The 18,540-nt window shown below is 42.3% G+C and overlaps 1 protein-coding gene across 1 annotated transcript; it reads left to right on the top strand.

The window, feature by feature from the left end:
- The first annotated feature begins 438 nt into the window (after positions 1 to 438).
- LOC309701046 (oxysterol-binding protein-related protein 11-like) lies at positions 439 to 17,104 on the top strand. The gene is made up of 13 exons (XM_082525017.1): positions 439 to 862; positions 1,101 to 1,169; positions 1,363 to 1,538; positions 1,865 to 1,944; positions 4,749 to 4,934; positions 5,544 to 5,742; positions 7,299 to 7,444; positions 7,579 to 7,719; positions 9,917 to 10,379; positions 11,757 to 11,943; positions 12,716 to 12,898; positions 12,978 to 13,131; positions 13,492 to 17,104. The coding sequence occupies exons 1-13, from the start codon at positions 747 to 749 to the stop codon at positions 13,546 to 13,548; spliced, it is 2,157 nt and encodes a 718-aa protein (XP_082381143.1). The 5' UTR covers positions 439 to 746; the 3' UTR covers positions 13,549 to 17,104.
- Positions 17,105 to 18,540: the final 1,436 nt, after the last annotated feature.

The following is an 18,540-nucleotide window of genomic DNA, read 5'->3' as shown; positions in this document are numbered from 1 at the left end:
CAGCGTATACAAAAAATATCAAATAATAAATTAGTGGGAACAAATATGGATAATATGTGGCCTATTTGTGTAATTATTTATTCACTTTATTTTTCACCTACAACAATGCAAAAATATATTATAAATGTTTTTATGGTTATAATTCCTTCTTTCAGATAATACTTACCAGTCAGTATAAAAATAACAAAAAACTAATTTATTTGTTGTTCTTTCTTGTTACTTAATACACAAAATCTGATAATATTTTATAAAATTATTATGTAAAACATTTATTTCCGTTTTAGATTGCGGCTTTTTAATCCCCTCAATTTTTTTTTAACCATTTACGCCTCTTTTACGTTTTTTTTTTGTTGTTATTGTTTGTTTTCTTTTTTGGTTGGATGGATTTTTTGTTTATCATAAATTATTATATTTTTATATATCTTATATATCTCAATGCGGAAACGCTCCTGTAAGGTGAGTCACATGACCGTGTCCCCAACCGAAGCCAGTAAATATCAGGCTAGCTAGCAGTCTGTTAGCTACTCCCAGTTCCAGTAGATCAGACCATGTTTTTTCAGCTGTCATCGGCCAGTTGTCAGTCCAGCGTGTGTAGCCTGTTCGGTGGTGCTTTTCGTTAAGCGATGACCTCCCAGTAAGAGAGACTCCGTCCTTTAAAAAAAATCAGCTCTGTAGACTTGGCTGGCTTTACAGGTTAGCTTAGCGCTAGCAAGCTGCGTCCAGAGGAGGTGTCGTTGCTAGTGACTATGCAAGGGGAAACCACGACGATCCGAATCACGGAAAACGAAGGCAAGCTGGATGTATATCCCCAGAACAGGACCCCGAGCTCGGGGAGAGCGAGTGCCAAAAGCTGGCAGTACAGGTTAGTTTGTTCCGCTAGCAGCTAATTTAGTGTTGTCAGGAGCACTTCGTTGACCCGGACAGCACAACAACCTACTCTTTTTCAGTAGTGTTTAAGTGTGTATTTGGTTCTCAGGTATACAAGCTGAGTCAGAGGAATGCTCTGTGATTGAATTGTGTATTTACCTTGCTGTGTTTATGGGCGTGTGCTCACTGCCTGTATCATTTTATGAGTGTCTCCTTTTGCCCCATAATACCAGCGATCACATGGAGAATATTGATGGCTACCTGATGAAATATACCAACCTGGTGACAGGCTGGCAGTACAGGTGAGTTCTGACCCAACTTCATGTGACATAAGTCATCTCAATGAGCATTAAAGACCTTACAGTTTTATAGGGACAAAGTACCTTTGTGTGTGTGTTTATGTGTTTCTAACTTACCAAACAAAAATGTAAGGTGTGACTGTGATAAAAAGTCATATCATGGACAGCAGACTAAGCCAGTGTTGTTTGATTTCAGGTTCTTTGTCTTGAACAACGAGGCGGGCCTGCTTGAGTATTTTGTCAATGAGCAGTCACGGCAACAGAAGCCCCGTGGCATGCTCCCTTTGGCGGGGGCCGTCATTTCCCCGAGTGATGAGGACTCGCATACCTTCACTGTCAATGCCATCAGTGGGGAGCAGTACAAGCTCAGGGGTGAGGATCTGGCAGCCATGAGTGCTCTAAGTTAATTTGGCTTTAGCTGGTGCTTCTGTGCTCCTTCCTGAGCTCTCCACCTTTTATTGATGCCTCCATTCTACTTTTTCTTTTCTTTGTTTTAAAGCTCAGCCTTGCTCTCATTAACTTCCATCTTGTTCCTGGTGTATTGATCTGGATGTTTTTCCATTATCTGCTGCCGGTGATGCAGAAGCACACAGGAATCAATGCTGAGTATGATTACTGTAGAGTTACTGTAACAAGGTTGTGTTCTTCTTCTCCTGTGTGTGTGTGTGTGTGTGTGTGTGTGTGTGTGTGTGTGTCAGCCTCTGATGCCAAAGAGAGGCAGCACTGGGTCAGCAGGCTACAGATCTGCACGCAGCACCACACAGAGGCCATGGGGAAGGTAAGACTGACAGTGCCGAGTGTGTTTATACCTGAAAAGAGGCACATGACCATAATTTGTACCATGGTTGGTTTACACTGGATCATTCTTCTGTCAAGAATATATAGTTTTAAAAATTTATCTTTAAAAGAAGAAGCATAATTAAGATAAAAACAAAAAAGTCAAAAATAAAAATCAGTTGAGGCAGGCTGCCTGTTACACTTTTGTTGGATATAATGACACAGTAGTTCAGTTCAATTCAATTTTGTTTGTGTAGCACCAAATAACCACAACAGTCACCTCAAGGCACTTTATATTGTAAGGTGAAGACTCCACGCTTTTCTTTCCAAGCTCCTTGGACTACGATGACCTGGAAGACTGAGAACCTTCACAGACGTAAAGACTCCACAATAATACAGAGAAAACCCCATATATCAGATGACTGCTTGTTAATAGAGGTATCCTATTAGCCAATCACATGACAGCTGCTCAATGCATTTAGACACATAGAGTATGGTCAGGATGGCCTGCTGAGGTTCAAACTGAGCATCAGCAAGAAGGTGATTTAAGTGATTTTGAATGTTGCTTGGTTTGTTGGTCTACTGATCTGCTGGGATTTTCCCATACAGCCAATTCCTGGGTTTACAGAGAATGATCAGAGAGGGAAAATATCCCGACTGCTTCAGGCTCATAGGAATACAATAGTAACTCAAAACAATCACTTGTTACAAGCAAGGTATGCAGAAGAGCATCTCACCAGCAGCAGAAGACCACATCTGGTTCTTGTCCTGTTGGCAACTGAGGTTGCGGTTCACGCATGTTTGCCAAAATTGAACAATAGAAGACTGGAAAAACATTGCCTGATCTGATGAGTCTCAATTTTTGCTGCAACATTTGGTTGCAGCAAAAATTATAACCACAGTGTACTCATCAACTCATGGCTGCTTTGAGAAGATTAACACACGATGTCACAAACTGATTTCTTGAACATAACAATGAGTTCATTGCACTCATTATGTCTGTGGAAATATTCTTATCCTTGAAAGGATGAGTCAAAATCGCCATCAGATTTATGGCTCAGGTAATGGCCGATCTGTGTGTTTCTTACTAAATCTAACCGATTCTAAATTAGAAGGGTCGTGATCGCTGCATGCAGTTTGTAGACGGGCACACCACCATTTTTCTGTAAGGAAACACGTGAAAGCAGAGAGAGAAGTGACAATGTTGTAAGCCCACAGAAGCACCACTAAAGCAACAAGGAAAGAGAAGGAAGTCTGACTGGCATGAAATCGTGCTAAAGTTTGCTTTGTAAGCTCTTATCAGATAATGCGTCTGCAGCTGTGTGAGCAGTTTGTGCAGATATTTGTGTCTGCGAGCAGTGATGACTGTGCAGAAAACACATTTTCATAAGCTCAAAACTCGGTGTGCTTACAAAATAAAAGCTAAAGGCGTATGGCTGCCTTGATGCATGAAGCTTTGTACTTTACCTTCATGTCCAGGATCTTTATCTAGATTTGCATATTAGCATATTTGCAGATTTTTAAAAAAAAAAGAAGTTTATAGTAAAAACCTGGAAAACTCATCCGATGTGAAATGTGCACTCCAGAGACAGCAGCTCAGTCAGTCCTGTCTGTCTTTAAAGGCTTGTATACCATGAACAGCTATGTTTTACTTCAAAGTCCATCTTTGACATCATTGTCAAAGTCAAAATCATCATTTTTTTTCTGTGCTGATGAGCAGTGACACAATGCTCTTTCATTAGTCTTTTTTGGTTTTTGGAGCAGAAAACCCATGCTGCTGCACACCTTTAGGCTCTAAAGGCCCTTAAATGGCTGCTGATCTGTCAATAAATGTGCAGCAGTGAAACAGCCGGACAGTACTTTGGTATTAAAACTGTTAGGGTGTTGTAAAAACTTCCTCAGCAAAATCTATGACTCATGAGCGGATGTGACAGTTTCCTGTTTTCCTTTCACATGTGCCAAAGGAGGCAATCCAACAGAGTTAGAACAGTATCGGTGTTTATGTAAAGAAATATCAGCTTCCAGCCTGTTTGTAAGTGCAGCAAGCAGCAGTATTGATCTGGATATTGATCTCCAGATTGCTGTGCAGCCCGTGGCCCATTTTAATGGTCTGGAGGTGGCCAAGTTTAGGAAAAATGAGCAAAGATGTGCAAAAATATAAGAAAAATGTTTTTAAGTGCTATAAACCACAGAGCCTGGGAGCCGGAGCTGGCCTGGTAAAGACGGTGATCCAGGCCCAATGACAGCTTTGAAAAATTAGAAGTTTGGACTTTTAAGTTTTTAAGTTGGTCATAGGGGTCATATGATTGTCTGTTTTCTGTTTTCTTTGTATTATTTCTTTGTGTCTTTACCTTACAGTATGACGCACCTTTAGGCAATTGTTGATTTGACTATATAAATAAAACTGAACCAAAGGTTCGGGCCAGTTTTGGAGATTCAAAAAAAAAATGAAAAAAAAAACAAACCCAAAAACATAACAGGATTTTTTCCCTTTTACTAAAATAAAATAAAAAGTGTTTTATAAAATAATATACTTTCAGCATGTTTTGTGCTGTTAGTCCGGCATTTAAAAAAAACAACTTTTTGTTTGTTTACGTACGCTTACAAATTGAGGAAACAGTATGGAGTTCAGGGGCCATGAAAAAGCCTGATAAATATCAGTAGTTTACACTGCTTATAAAATGTTTTTGAAAGCTTTTATTTTGAAAAAACAATATGGTAGTGCAATACACCCCGTCTCATTTATAGCTAGAAACACTGCGCTGACCCATAAATGTAATGACTGTGCTGGTCTCCGTTCCTCAGAGTCAGCCTCCGTCAAAGTCCCGGAGTTACTCCACGGCGTCTCAGGGCAGCGGCAGCTCCCCGATGTCCATGCGCCGGCACAGCCAAAACCCCGCCTCTTTGTTCGGCTGGTCGCAGGTCAGAGGCTCGTCGGCCTACTCCAGTAAGAGGTCCCTGCTGCCCGACCACCTGATGGACGCAAGAGAGGTACACTTTGATCTGAAGAAGTCATAACTCACCGATTGGGGGGAACTTTTAGCCAAGACACAAACAGTGGGGGCTAAATCCCAAGGGACGCTAGTTGCGTGCTACATTTTATGATGATTAAAAAGACTGGATGAAGGCGCCGTGTTTGGACAAGATGAGCAGACAGAAAGCAGTGCTGGCACTCACTACAATGTTTCATTAAAGTTTAAACTCGAGGCCAAGTACAAGCAAAAAGTACAAGAAACATTTCGTTCCTACAAGGCACGCAGCGGTGAATGTGAAATATTTAAGAGGCGCTTTAGAGCAGGACTTTAGCTCACTGAGATTTGTTTAGTCATGAGCTTTAGTAGTCTCTCTCTGAGCCAGTTTAATGCTGCAGATTGTCCACAAGGGGGCACTCTCATGTTTATTTAACTTGAGTGGGATACAGCAGGTTTTTGTTCTAATCAGCAAGGTGTAAATATGTTTTTCCCTTGAATTAATCAGAACGTGATAGTTAAACAAAGGCACTGAGTCAAAATCAGCAGAGCTGCCTGCACAGGTAGTTAATCACGGTCCTGTGAGGCTTTGCCCTTATTAAAAATAACCACGACATCCTTGTATTTCCAGATGATGAGCCAAGCCCAGGGTCAGCACAAAGACCTGATGCAGGGCATTGAGGGCCTGCCTGTGACTCCTGGCCTTTCCCCCCTGGACCAGGACCTGCTGATGCTCAAGGCCACTTCCATGGCCACCATGAACTGCCTCAATGAGTGCCTGCACATCCTCCACCTGCAGCAGGTGGCCCGACAGAGAAGCTCCCTAGGAGGTACGTGGAGGGATGTGGTGGGTTGTTGTTGTTACCTTTTGTGTTTGTCACAAAAGGTAACAACACGTAAGTTGAACTGTATATGTTAAAGTACCTGGATTACGTTAAGGGTGTGCTAATTAATGATGGTACACTAAAAGCTCAAACTCAGTTTAGTTCATCTGGACCCAGGCTGGCAGTCAGAGAGCTTTTGGCCAGCACGAGTTTCTACAAACAGAATACTTACAAAGGTGGGACGGCTTGTAAAATGATCTGCAAACCTCATAAACCTGCATTTTATTCATAGAACATAGAAACATTTTCTTTCTCAGTTTGCACATTTGACATGGTTTCTATTGCTGTATTGTGTTCAGGCAGCATGGACACGCAACTTTATTTAGTTGAACTCATATAGCACTAAATTCCAACTTTGTCTCAAGGGGCTTTATTTTGTAGTGTAAAGACTCTACAATAGTACACAAACCCCCAACAATCATATGACCCCCTATAAGCAAGCCCTTGGTGACAATGGGAAGGAAACACACCTGTTCAACTTGAAGGAACCTCTGGCCACCTGTCAATTGTAGTTTTGACGTAATTTTGAGTCCCTCGTGGTGCTTTATGGTCAAAATCACCTGCTACTGTGGTACTGAGTCGTCCCAAACACTGTCCCTCTGCACCACCTCCATCTTATCCCTTTATTGACCAACCCTTTATATTTACCAGTAAAATTGACCATGGGTTCAATAAAGGGTTAAATAAATTCTATATAAACTCAAGTTAAATTTTAAGTTCAGTAAATACATGATGTTTGGGAAGTGGGTGTTAAATATTTATGTCTCTACTGGGCACGCAATCCTAAGAACAAATCATAGTCTTGCTCATGCAGTGTCTGCACCCAATCTAGGCGGTTAGTTTGGCCGGACACTGGAATTATTCTGCATTATTGATGGGGTCACCTGTCCCCGTTTGTACCACCTGTCTCGCTGGTAATTGGATCTCAGATGGTTAAATATCCATCCGCAGCACCTCGAGGACAGCTCTGTTTTTAAGCTTCACATTAAAAATCATACAGTAAGGTGAAGGAGAGGAGACTCGCTGATCTTTTGTTAAAATGCCGGAAAACTCGTCCCACTTTTTCCACAGCGGATCTCGTTACTCGATGTATATTTCATCAGGCCGGACTCGCCACAGCAGCCAATCAGATTAAGTCTTCTGACGCACAAGGTGAATTTGAATTAGATCTGTCCTCTGCTATACGTACTTTTAAAGGGGGCGGAGGGGGGGGATGCCATACTGAGAGGGTTTAGCCAATCGGGGTGGGGGATGCTTCCAGAGTATCCTGATACCTGTCTTCACGGAGGAGTTGGGTTACACTCTTTTGGTCGACGGCAGCTCTCTGAGGAGCAGAAGCTCTGCCCGGTCAGCTGCAAGGCGATTGCGGGGCGCCGTGCGGTAAATGGTGGGCCGAGCTTAGCGCTACCTGTGCATGTAGGGGGGCCTCGGTCGGGTGGGAGGAAGGGGTAGGACCATGAGTACCTCTGAACCTGCACCTGTGCACTCCCCGTCCACTGCAGGACCCACCATTGAGTGGCTGGAGCCCAAACTGCCCGACATCCTGAAGAATGGCAGCAGCTCTCTGGGCAGCTTCGCGACAGGTGAGGGCCCGCTGGAGGGGAACCGCTTGGAGCTCAGCAGCCCCGAGTCCTGCAACTTCTCCGGGGTAAGACTGGGAGAGAGGAGAGGTTATCTGTGTCATGCTTGTTGCAGTTTTCTGTTAATGCTCTGTGAGACTGCCTCGTTTTAAAATCAGTCATACAAAAAAACTTTAATTTCTTCCCTCCTCTCTCCTCACAGGAACAGGAAGACATAGATGCAGACGATGAATTGGAGGACTCCTTTACGGACAAGGAGGAGGACCTGGGTGCCGTGGAGGAGGAACGGAGCGTCATCCTACACCTGCTGTCGCAGCTGAAGCTGGGGATGGACCTCACGCGGGTAGGTCAAGTTCCCATATCAGCAAAAACAATCCCTCTGAGACGCCAGCACGAACGGGTCTTTGATAAGGCTCGCTTGGCTGTAACAGAGGAGGATTTTCCCGGAGCGAGAGGAGTTTCTTGTATCAATAAACACAGAGTTCAAAGCACATTGCGTCACAGTGAGGCGTGAAATGCTGCCAAGATTCCCTTCTGATTGGTTTTGAATGCAATTTCACAGAATTCTGGTAAAGAATAAACCAAAATGAGGAGTTCACACCATGTTCATCTGCAGCTAAATAAACCATTTTTTAACAGTGTACTGATACACAGTTAAAAGTATGTGGTAAGATTGTTCCACACGTATTTCAGCCTTGACTCAGCAACTGTTACACAGAAACACTGCCTTTCACTTCTTAGGTTGTTGTTTTTTTTTTTTTCTTTTTTCAAATAAATCCTCCTGTGCTTTTCATGCATCATTATAAAAAAAACAAACCCTGCAAACTTTTCTAATGTAACACAAAAAGATCAACATCATTTACTGCAGTCATTGTGTCCTGATCAGTCCTTATGGTCCAGTAACGGTCAAAGACGCTGATACTGGTGTACTGGTGCTTTGTAACTTAGCTGTTTAACAGAAAATAGAAAGAACTATGGCTTAACACTGACATGTTGGTTATTGCCTGCATCTGTTGTGAAAAAGTATCTGCCACCTTCCTGATTTTTCTTTTTTTGCATATTTGACAGACTTGCATGTTTTTAAATCAGACAAATTTTAATATTAGACAAAGATAATCTGAGTAAATACAAAATGTAGCTTTTAAATTCTTTAAATCATTTATTAAGGAACAAAAAAGTAACACAGACCTACCTGGTCCTATGTGGAAAAAGTTATATCCCTATAGTTTGGTCATTTTGCAGATCTAGTGACAAAACATTTGTCCCAGTGAAAAAGCAACATCCAGATGAACAATATTCCTTCCTGGGATGAGAACTGACTTTGACTGACTTTGTTTCTCAGCTGTTTCTTTAGATCGTGGCCTGATGTGTTGCTTTTTGAGATCTTTTCGCAATATTTTTGTGATTTTTGTGATATTGTATCGATACAGGGACAACAAATATTTATCTTGTTAAATAAATTAAAATACTCTTGGAATACTAGGAACAAAAGGGATCATCTCATGCACCATCATCCAGACATAATGTTAGCTAAGCAAACTAACACATTATCCAACATTGGGCGCACTTAGCTTGACAATTCAGATCAAGCTAATGGCTGAAAAGGACAAACTCCTTACATCCACCAAAGAGAGAAAATAATAATCAGCGGCTGCCTGGTGATTAAGTTGAATTTTTCACATTGTGCAATTGACTGTAGCTTGTGGTGATAATCAGTTGCCCAGAGCTTGAGGGTGTTGCACAGTCATGACCACGTTTGATCACAAAGTGATTGCGCAGGTCGCCTGCACCTTTGCAGTGTGACTTGGACCAACTGCAATCCCTCTGAGAGATTTCAAAGGTCTTTAAATAACTGCTGTCTGATTTATAAATGCAGACAGATTGCCAACATTTCGCCATCAGTCTGAATGAGTCTCTGTCATTGAGCACAACTCGAAGGGACTCGACTCAGCTGGCCTGTAGAACAGGAAGGCTGATCAATGAAAATGTAATTGTTAAATGTGAATTTCTGTCTATGCAGACAGCAACAGATATTTGTCACAGTTAAATGCTTATTAAATATCAGCCTGTGATGAGGCTGATATCTAGTCGCACAGTGCTGTATTCGAATTAAAGCCGCCCATGAAAGTAATTGAAGCTGTTTAAAAACCACATTTTGAGGCAGGATAAGGAGTCATGGTTGAAGTAAGCTCCTCATTCTTGGTAATTAGTTGTCAAGGACACGTGCTTAAACACCCTGACCCGAGGCTTACGCTGACACTCTTATCTTTCAGTGTCAGTTTGTTCCCGTAGTTCGATATCCTGCTCTTGAGTTTCTGATTTATCTCATGGGTCCGCTGGCTTACCTCAGCTGGAACTCTAGTAAACACCCCATGATCCGCAGGGTCACGTCCTGTCTACGTCTTTTCACTTCCTCATTGCACTATATTTTTCTGCCTAACCTGAGCTAATTTAGAAGCATCCTCAGACTCAGTTTGTTAATGCAGTATGTTCCAGAAGATGTGATTTAAAATCTCTTCTCTTGTCCATTTTACTTGTAGGTGGTCCTCCCCACCTTCATTCTCGAGAAGCGCTCTCTGCTGGAGATGTACGCAGACTTCATGTCCCATCCGGATCTCTTTGTGACCATCACAGACGGCAGCAGTCCGGAGGACCGCATGGTCCGGTTTGTGGAGTACTACCTCACCTCCTTCCACGAGGGCCGCAAAGGCGCCATTGCCAAAAAACCCTACAACCCCATCATTGGCGAGACCTTCCACTGCTCCTGGAAGGTGCCCAAGAGACCAGACGCCTCCAAGGAGCCTTCACAGGGAAGCCCCGACCCCACTGCTTCCAGCCAGGACTCCTACCAAGTGCGCTTTGTGGCGGAGCAGGTTTCCCATCATCCCCCTGTGTCTGGTTTCTACGCCGAATGCCAGGAGAGGCGGATGTGTGTGAACACACATGTGTGGACCAAGAGCAAGTTCATGGGCATGTCCATTGGGGTATCGATGGTGGGGGAAGGTAAGGCAGCACAATTTTTAAAAAAAATTGTGTTCTGCGAGGTTGGCAGCAGGAGTGGAAACACGAGCTGTTTTTACACATAGAGCACATGTAGGAGGCCCGCTCACCAGCAGCGAGTGCAGCGGGGGGTTAGCTCCTCTACACTCTCATTCACACAGGCTTTGCTGAATAAAGAGAGAGTGTAGAGCATTTATTGTCTGATCTGACTTCTCCCCATTTTAATTCTCACCTGCACCTCGATTGGATGTCTAAAAAAGTTCAGGGGCGCGCTGCATTGGAAACATTAGATGTTTTCACACATGAACTCGAGATGGCGTCAGCAGAATCAGGTTGGCTTCTTATCTAAAGTTCTCACTTCTCACGTGTAGCAGAAAGCAAGAGATGGCCCGCCTCAGATGTGTTTTCACTGCTGGAAGTAATCTGTTTGGCTCAGGTGGAGCATGCTGAGTTCTGGCAAGTTACCTGCTCTCTTCTCACGTGCACAATATCATGATGTGTGCTGTGGAGCTGGCAAGTCGCTATCTCACCTCCTCCTCAGACCTCGAGGCCGCAGTGCCAAAAAAGCCTTTCCATACACAGCTGTAACTGACAATAGAAGTGAGGTGCCCCCAACTCCCTTACTCCTCAGTTTGGTTTTAGTTTTATCTTAAAGCCCTCTTATTACCAAAAGCAGCAGTGTAATTAATTTAGGACTAAATTCTGGTGTATCAGGTGTCATAGTTGGTGTACATTCTCATTTGACTATTAATGCATTTCTTAATAAAAGTATTTCTCTCTTGTCCTTGTTAATAAAAATGTAGGACAGGACATGTTTGTACTTTACTGTGTAGGGCCTCAACCACAGAAGCATCTCTGTCATTTCCTCTGTCACCCAGTACAGACAAATAAGGGAAGTGTCGTGGTTGTGCGTCGGTATTGTGCAGAGGCTGTGCACAGCTTTGCAGACTGTCGTCTACATGCCATTGCTGTTTACCGTCACCAGGTGGCAGCATCAAAATTAAGTGGTACAGCCGACCTGTGAGATCCAGCTGCTCTTGATGTTGTTTATCAGTCAACCAGCTGCTGAAAAGAACAAAGTTAAAACCATTTCCATCACCATTTGACCTAAACCTGCCGTCATCCTTGTTGGGCTGCAGGCTCCTTTTGACCATTTCTGCGGTAGGGCTGTTGCAATACTAACATTTCAGACTTGGTTGAGTATTTTCCTGGATATTTCTATCATTATTAATACCACAGGGTGGAAAAAGACAAAAGAAAGATTCGACTGTATTCTTATTTATTGTTGCTGGGTAATACATTACATAGTACACCCCTCATATCTCTTTGTTACAACTGGCAGAAACCTTGTAACTCTTGTTTCTGTATTTATTCTTCCAGGTTGTCTGTATTTGCTGGAGCACGATGAGGAGTACACCTTCACGCTGCCCTGCGCCTATGCTCGCTCCATCCTCACCGTTCCCTGGGTGGAACTTGGCGGCAAAGTCACCATCAACTGCGCCAAGTCGGGTTACTCGGCAGTCATTACTTTCCAGACTAAACCCTTTTATGGAGGCAAATTACACAAGTAAGTCTTAGTTTTTATATCCACAACAAGAAGTAAAAGAAATGTATTTAATGTGGTTGCAATGATTGTCATTATATCAATATATGTGGTTTGAATCGTATCAGATTATGAGCTTGTGTTCCTTTTTGCCCATTGGGATCCATTTTCAGAAAGTTATGTTGTTATGCTGATGATGCTCAATTTTATTTACCACCAAAGTGCAACAACTTCCAAGCAGTTACTGCTTCGTTTCTTGGAAAACAAAAAAGTTTAACTTCAAACTGAAAAGCAGAAAAACCCCCAGAGGTGACCTTATTTGGTCATTGAGACGATGCTTTCATTCATTCAATGAAATGTGCTCTCTAAATGAACCAAACTTGACTATGTGACCAGGTGAACTACTAGCAATACTATGACAGTATTCAATTTAATTCAGTTTTATTTATATAGCACCAAATCACAACAACAGTTCCCTCAAGGAGCTTTATGTTGTAAGGTAAGGATCCTACGGTAATACAAAGAAAACAGATAATCCTATAACCCCATGACCAAGCGTTTTGGCAACAGTGGGAAGGAAAAACTCCCTTTTAACATTCAGAAACCTCCAGCAGAACCAGACTCTGGGAGGGTCGGCCATCTGATGCGACTAGTTGGGGATGTTGGCAGTAAGACGAGTTTTTGATTGCCAGTTCTGCAGCTCTTTAAAATAAGTGTCCAAGATGGGCGTTTATATCTAAACAAATCCTCAAAATTGCATGTTTGTATTAATTCGGTCCTCCTACCACACGTTTAGGGTAACAGCAGAGGTGAAGCACAACTCCACCAATGCAGTGGTGTGCCGCGTACAGGGCGAGTGGAACGGCGTCTTGGAGTTCAGCTTCACTAACGGAGAGACGAGGGTGGTCGACGTCACCAGGCTGCCTGTGACGAAGAAGCACGTGCGGCCAGTAGAGAAGCAAGGACCGACTGAATCCAGGTCAGATGAAATTGAAGTTGAAGGAGCGAACTTGCAGTGTATTTAATAGCGTTTGCTGAAACCTTTCGATCCTTTGCAGGCGCCTGTGGCAGCACGTGACCGAGGCTTTACGGCAGAAAGACGTCGAGAAAGCCACTGAGCATAAGACGGTCCTCGAGGAGAGGCAGCGGACAGAAGAGAGGCACCGTGTCGAGACAGAAACCCCCTGGAGGACCCGATACTTTGACAGAGAGGTGAGCAGTGGTGATTTATTAGGTTTCTGCTGATACAGCAGCTGGTATTTACTGCATAGGAAGTCATATTGAATCATATAACTGCCACATTGAAGATCTTACAACTTATATACACAAAATATTTGAATTGCATGAGTTAAAAAAAAAAAAAAAAAAAAAACTTCTCAGAGGAGTTTCCACACATTAGTTTGATGCCCATTGTTTGGCAAAAATGTTGAAATCAAATACTTTGCAGCCTCAACTTAACAGTCTGGTGTTTTGTCTAACTTTATCAGGGTAAACAATTATGCTATCTCACTGCAGACGCTTCATTATCACTGATACGTGATGCCACACTGACTCTCGTCTCTCCTCCTGCAGGGTGAAGGTTGGGTTTATCACAAGCCACTTTGGAAAAACTCTACATTCAAATCCTAGTTTCTTCAGCCCTCTCCTATCTTGGATGTTGATATTGTAGATTCAGGAGTGTGTGTGTGTGTGTGTGTGTGTGTTTGTGAGTGTGCCGGAGTGTGTCTGCGTGCACACACGCATGTGGCCGTTGGTTATGAAATGACAAGCATGACCTGCACTGACGTACAGACGAATGCGACGCTGAGGGGGGAGAAGGACCGAGACGGCATGACCGAAGGTGTTCTCGAATCTCTCACATGATGTTCAGGAAGAGTACAAGTTTTTGTACTGCAGATTAGGGTTTTTTTTTTTAAATAATCTAATGTCAATGAAAACATATTCTTGTACAGGTAATGGTACTCTATTTACACAGCCTTAAGATGATCTGATGAATGATACTCTGTTTGGACTCGGATGATCCGCCTGGATATGGTTTCTTCTTCTTCTCCTCTTTTTAAACTGTGGTCTCACCTGAGGATAAAGGGACTTTTGGTGAATATCTTCTTTAAATAGGAAAGAAAATCCCCAAGTAACTGGAGAATACATCTCATAAAGCTGAATCTGTGTATTTGAGCTGATAAAACAGAAGTCATTCCCTCTGTCACTGGATGTATTTACTTACTCGTGGTGTTTTGATCTGAGCAGTACAGAAACATTTAGTGGATGCCTCCCAGAGTAATTATTAAACGGGGCAATTTCCCAGAGTATATACATAAAATAGCACATTGAGCAGTGCTTACAGAAATTTACGTACTTTAAAATGACAGATTTAAAGAAAAGTACTAAAAATTAAAAAATAACGGCATCTGAATACTGAACACTGAATTCACTCACTGTTTACTGTAGACTGCACTGCGTTTAATGTGTTTACTCTCATTTTATACATTTATTTATCTTGTCACTCTGAAGGAAAGGCCCCAGTCATATAGGCCTAGAGACAGGTTGGCAACCTGATGGCAACCACCAGTTGGTAGGTGGTGCTGGCAGTTGCAAAGAAGGTGCACTAGAACTGCTTTAGTTTCTAACATGTTGCTTATAGTTTGCTTGGAAGACACCAACTTGTCTGCAAACACTTTGCAATGGCTCTCTGAGCAGTAGTGAAACTATGAAGAGTGCAAAACAAGCCTGTAATAGAGACCGCTCACCCTCAAGGTGGAAGTTGAGTCCTTTAAAACATGTTTTCAGTAATAAGGCGTACTTTTACTTTGAATTTGAACGGTGTCTATTTCCGGTTTGCATCACATTCTCAATTCGTAGTTTCACTCCTGCTCAGAGAGTAGTTGGGAGACTGTTTGGATAACACCCAACGTTTCTTTGCACCAACTACTCACGACCTTTCACCGAAGCAATAACAAAGAGGTTATTGGTGCAGCACCCTATATCGCTTTGCGATCAGTTTTACCTTGCAACTGCTGGGAACCACTCCCCAAGCAGTTTGGAAATATGCCCCCCTCCCCCAGTGACGAGAGGTTGCCTGGGGTTTCCAGGTGTGCGTAAGAAGCCTAAGATGTCCTTGGTGGCATCACTATGACTCTATTAGGGTTTTTTTTTGGGGGGGGGGGTTAAATCATAAAATTTAGTTCAAGCTCCCCTTTAAGCTGTAAGCAGATCTATCTTAGGGTTTGGTGATGGGTAAAATTCTCCAACAGTTCCAAATAGTTACCGTGTCCAGTAGTGGGTGCTGTGTTTGTGCAACATTTCCTCAGTAATGCATTGTGCCACGAGGTTTCCTTAACATCAACCGTACATTTCCAGAGGGGTGTACAACAAAGCAAGTTCAACAACCTAAAAACACGTTCACAGATCATCTGTTGTACTAATCAACTTTGTTAACCTTCGAACGTTATTGGATTTCATGACTTAAATAATCTGATATATTGGTTAGTTTTTCTTGAGATTTCCCTAATGTTTATGTATGATTGTTTATTAGCCGTTACTAAGGGCATTGCAGTTCAAAAATAATCTTGTTTTATTGTCACAAGTAATGGATTACTCTGTTACAGTCTGCTTGGATCAGTTGGTTATTGTTTGTGGCTTCCAATACGTTGCCAGCGGGAAGTTGCAGAGTGCCCTCTGGTGGACACACAACATCAACCCCTGGCAAGGCTGAAGGGTGTTTCTCTCATTTCTTTCTTCCCTACTTTATCACGTTTTCATTTTAACAGTTATTAATGGCAACAGATTAGCACATCGCTGACATTAGCTAATAGCTGAGATGAGCCAATAGCTAAGATTAGCGCTGCTCTGAAAATAACCTGCTCCACACCAGGTTGTTTGGCATAAGTTGCCATGGTGATTTATCCAGTTTGAACCCCCCCCCGCACACACACACCTTTGTGATGCTGAAGACTTTGACTTTAGGCTAAACTTAGCTTGTTATCCTTTCATCTTGCTTCATAGTACACCCCTCAGGTCTGTACAGCAGAAGGAGGCACCACCTTGTGGCACTATTCAGCAATTGCACTTTACAAGCTAAATAATTCTCAAGAAGACAGACCACTAAAAGAACAAAACTTGCACATTGACACTCCCCATTGTAAGTGCTTAGTAGTGCATTCGTGAGCAACTATGATGCAGAGTTTTAGGTAAGTAGGTCAGACCAAAAAACGGTGTTTTAAAAGAGCTAAATGAGCACGTAACCAGCCAACATGTACACTGAATTTAACGCCAAGTTTAGTCAGTGTACGCCCTTGTTGATGATCACTATAAATTCCTTTAGAAACACAAAAAGTTTCCTTTCAAAGCTTCAGCTCTCAATTTAATGCTGAATGCTAATATTGATGTGGGTTTTGTTCACGTTGCTGGAACAGCATGTTGTAGACTGAAAATTAGCAAATTTTATTAAATAATTAAATGATTCAGTCGCAGGTGAATGCTTCTTAAAAGGACAAAAAAAATGCTATGCCACTCTTCATGTCTTTTGCCTTTTTTCTTTGTGGTTTTGCAGTGTTTGGAAAAGTCCTGCAGCATGATTGCAAACTCACTTAAATTTCCTAATGTCTGTTGTGAAAGCTTTTAACCAAATTTGCTTCCTTTTGTAATGTAAATAAATATTTTCTTTAAATGTGTGTCCATCCCCGAGCTTGCCCTTCTTATTTCTGGAGTCACTTTGAGTACTTCATGTTCAGTGTTTGTTTTCCTCTTTGATTCCACTCTACCGTGCTGTGATGTATACATGATATCCTGTATGTATCGCCTCCCTGCTAAAGCAACACGTTCTGAGAGCAGAAAGCCACCCTGCCATTGATAAGCTACCCCCTTCAAATCTCGGTGCCTTATGTAAACTCTTCATGTGCGTGTGCCATCCAGCAAGGAGCACGGCACTCATCACCTACTTATCTGACCAATGCAATGATGTATGTATTGTTAACGTGTGTTTGATTTCTTTTTCTTTTTTCTTTTTTTTTTAAATCAATGCTTGACGTCGAGACTTCGACTGAGCACTTTTACTAACGGTTTTGACATCCTCCTAGTTTTTGGATTCTGCTGGTTGTCTTGCAGGTCTCTGAAATGCACTGAAGGAAACCTGGTATGGGGAAAAATGGATGTGTGAGATAATCTAATAAATGGTGTATCACTTGTATGCTGTGTCTGGTTCCTCTACTCATCAGCATTATTATTTTTGTGAAAAAGGCTGATTTTAAGACATATTGGAAGCTACACCTGCACAACTCCAGAGTAGTTTCCCTTTTAACAAATGACCAGTACTATGCTGTGAAATCAAGTCTAGGAACTCATCAGCTTAGCCTTTGGCTTGGAGTTTCAACTCTACTCAGGACATCAACTTAAAGGGAGCTCTATTACACTCATATCCAGCTCCATTGTTGGACTCTACTAGAGTGGCTTTGCATGATTAACTGTTCAAAATAATCCATATTTATCACATTCATGGCCTTTATGCAGCCCGTCAGTTGATCCTGCCTGAAACGAGCTGTTCTTTCTCCCTTTAAGCCAACTGTTTTGTGATTGGCTGCCCCTCATAAGCAGAAGGTTTGATAGCACATGGGTGGAGCTTCTGTACCCACAGCCAGAGCTGTGAGCCTGGTATGACCATATCTTCTGTCATTAATCATATATTTTCTAAATCTGTGCCATCACAGTAGTTAAAAAATCTGAGGTTTTGATTACACTGACACTGACCTCATTATTTGAAACTCTCGCTATGTTAAATATAACATCCACCATTATAACTGTACATATATGCACTCCTGTGAAAAGCTAACTCCACCCTCTCTGCTTCCATAGATGGTGAGTAGCTGAACAAACGCACTTGATTAACTGATTGTCAGCCAGCATGAGCACCTCTGTAAAAGCAGTCTTTCCAGTAGTGAACGTCCCAGTAAATTCACCCCAAAGTAAGACCATGTTCAGAGAAACTACAAAACTTCCAAGAGCTACAGCTGAGACTCTACAGGCCTCAGTTAGCGTGTTAAAGTTCAATGCAGCGCAATTAAAAAACGATTGATTAATTGAACAAGTATGGCTTATTTGGAAGAGTTGTCAGAAGACAGACTCTAAAAAGATAAATGTTATATTTTAGTTTGCTGATATTGCCCTGCTGCCCACGAGGTTCTAGGTCTTAACACTCGCTTGCTCAGACTTTGACTAAAGCCCATTTTGGCAGGATATTGTGTAGAATCTATGACGACGCTAGCCCTGAGTGAAAGAGAGACAGCTGACCTTGAACTCAGGCACAAGAAGTCAGGTATTTCAATAAAATACACAGTCCCCCACAAGGAAACCCACTGTGATGGAGCTCTGTGAAGAGCCGACACAGCTTCTTTACCCTGTGAGATTCAGCAAGGTGCAGCAGGATTTGCAGGTCTGTTTATTCAGATTATTCCATCATAATCATACCATTAATGCGCATTATTTGCAAATCAGTTTATTTTTTCTGTTTATTAATCATTAAAAACACGTTAATTTTAGCACATGTATGATCTGCATGACCTGCAGTGTCTTTGCTTCTTGCTGACGCAGTGTGTATCAAGTCATCAGGGTTCTTATCGAAGCATAAAG

Source organism: Aulonocara stuartgranti, assembly GCF_965226115.1.
Source record: "Aulonocara stuartgranti genome assembly, chromosome: 23".
In the NCBI taxonomy this organism is placed as follows: Eukaryota; Metazoa; Chordata; class Actinopteri; order Cichliformes; family Cichlidae; genus Aulonocara; species Aulonocara stuartgranti.
Note: the sequence above shows the minus strand (reverse complement) of the source record. Positions and strands in the feature narration are given on the sequence as shown.

Bases quoted from the DNA above. Each gene is read 5' to 3' on its own strand.
- LOC309701046 (XM_082525017.1), top strand. From the start codon at position 747: ATGCAAGGGGAAACCACGACGATCCGAATCACGGAAAACGAAGGCAAG. The intron at 5,743-7,298 runs GTACGTGGAGGG...CGTCCACTGCAG, and splicing joins ACAGAGAAGCTCCCTAGGAG to GACCCACCATTGAGTGGCTG. The intron at 7,720-9,916 runs GTAGGTCAAGTT...TTTTACTTGTAG, and splicing joins TGGGGATGGACCTCACGCGG to GTGGTCCTCCCCACCTTCAT.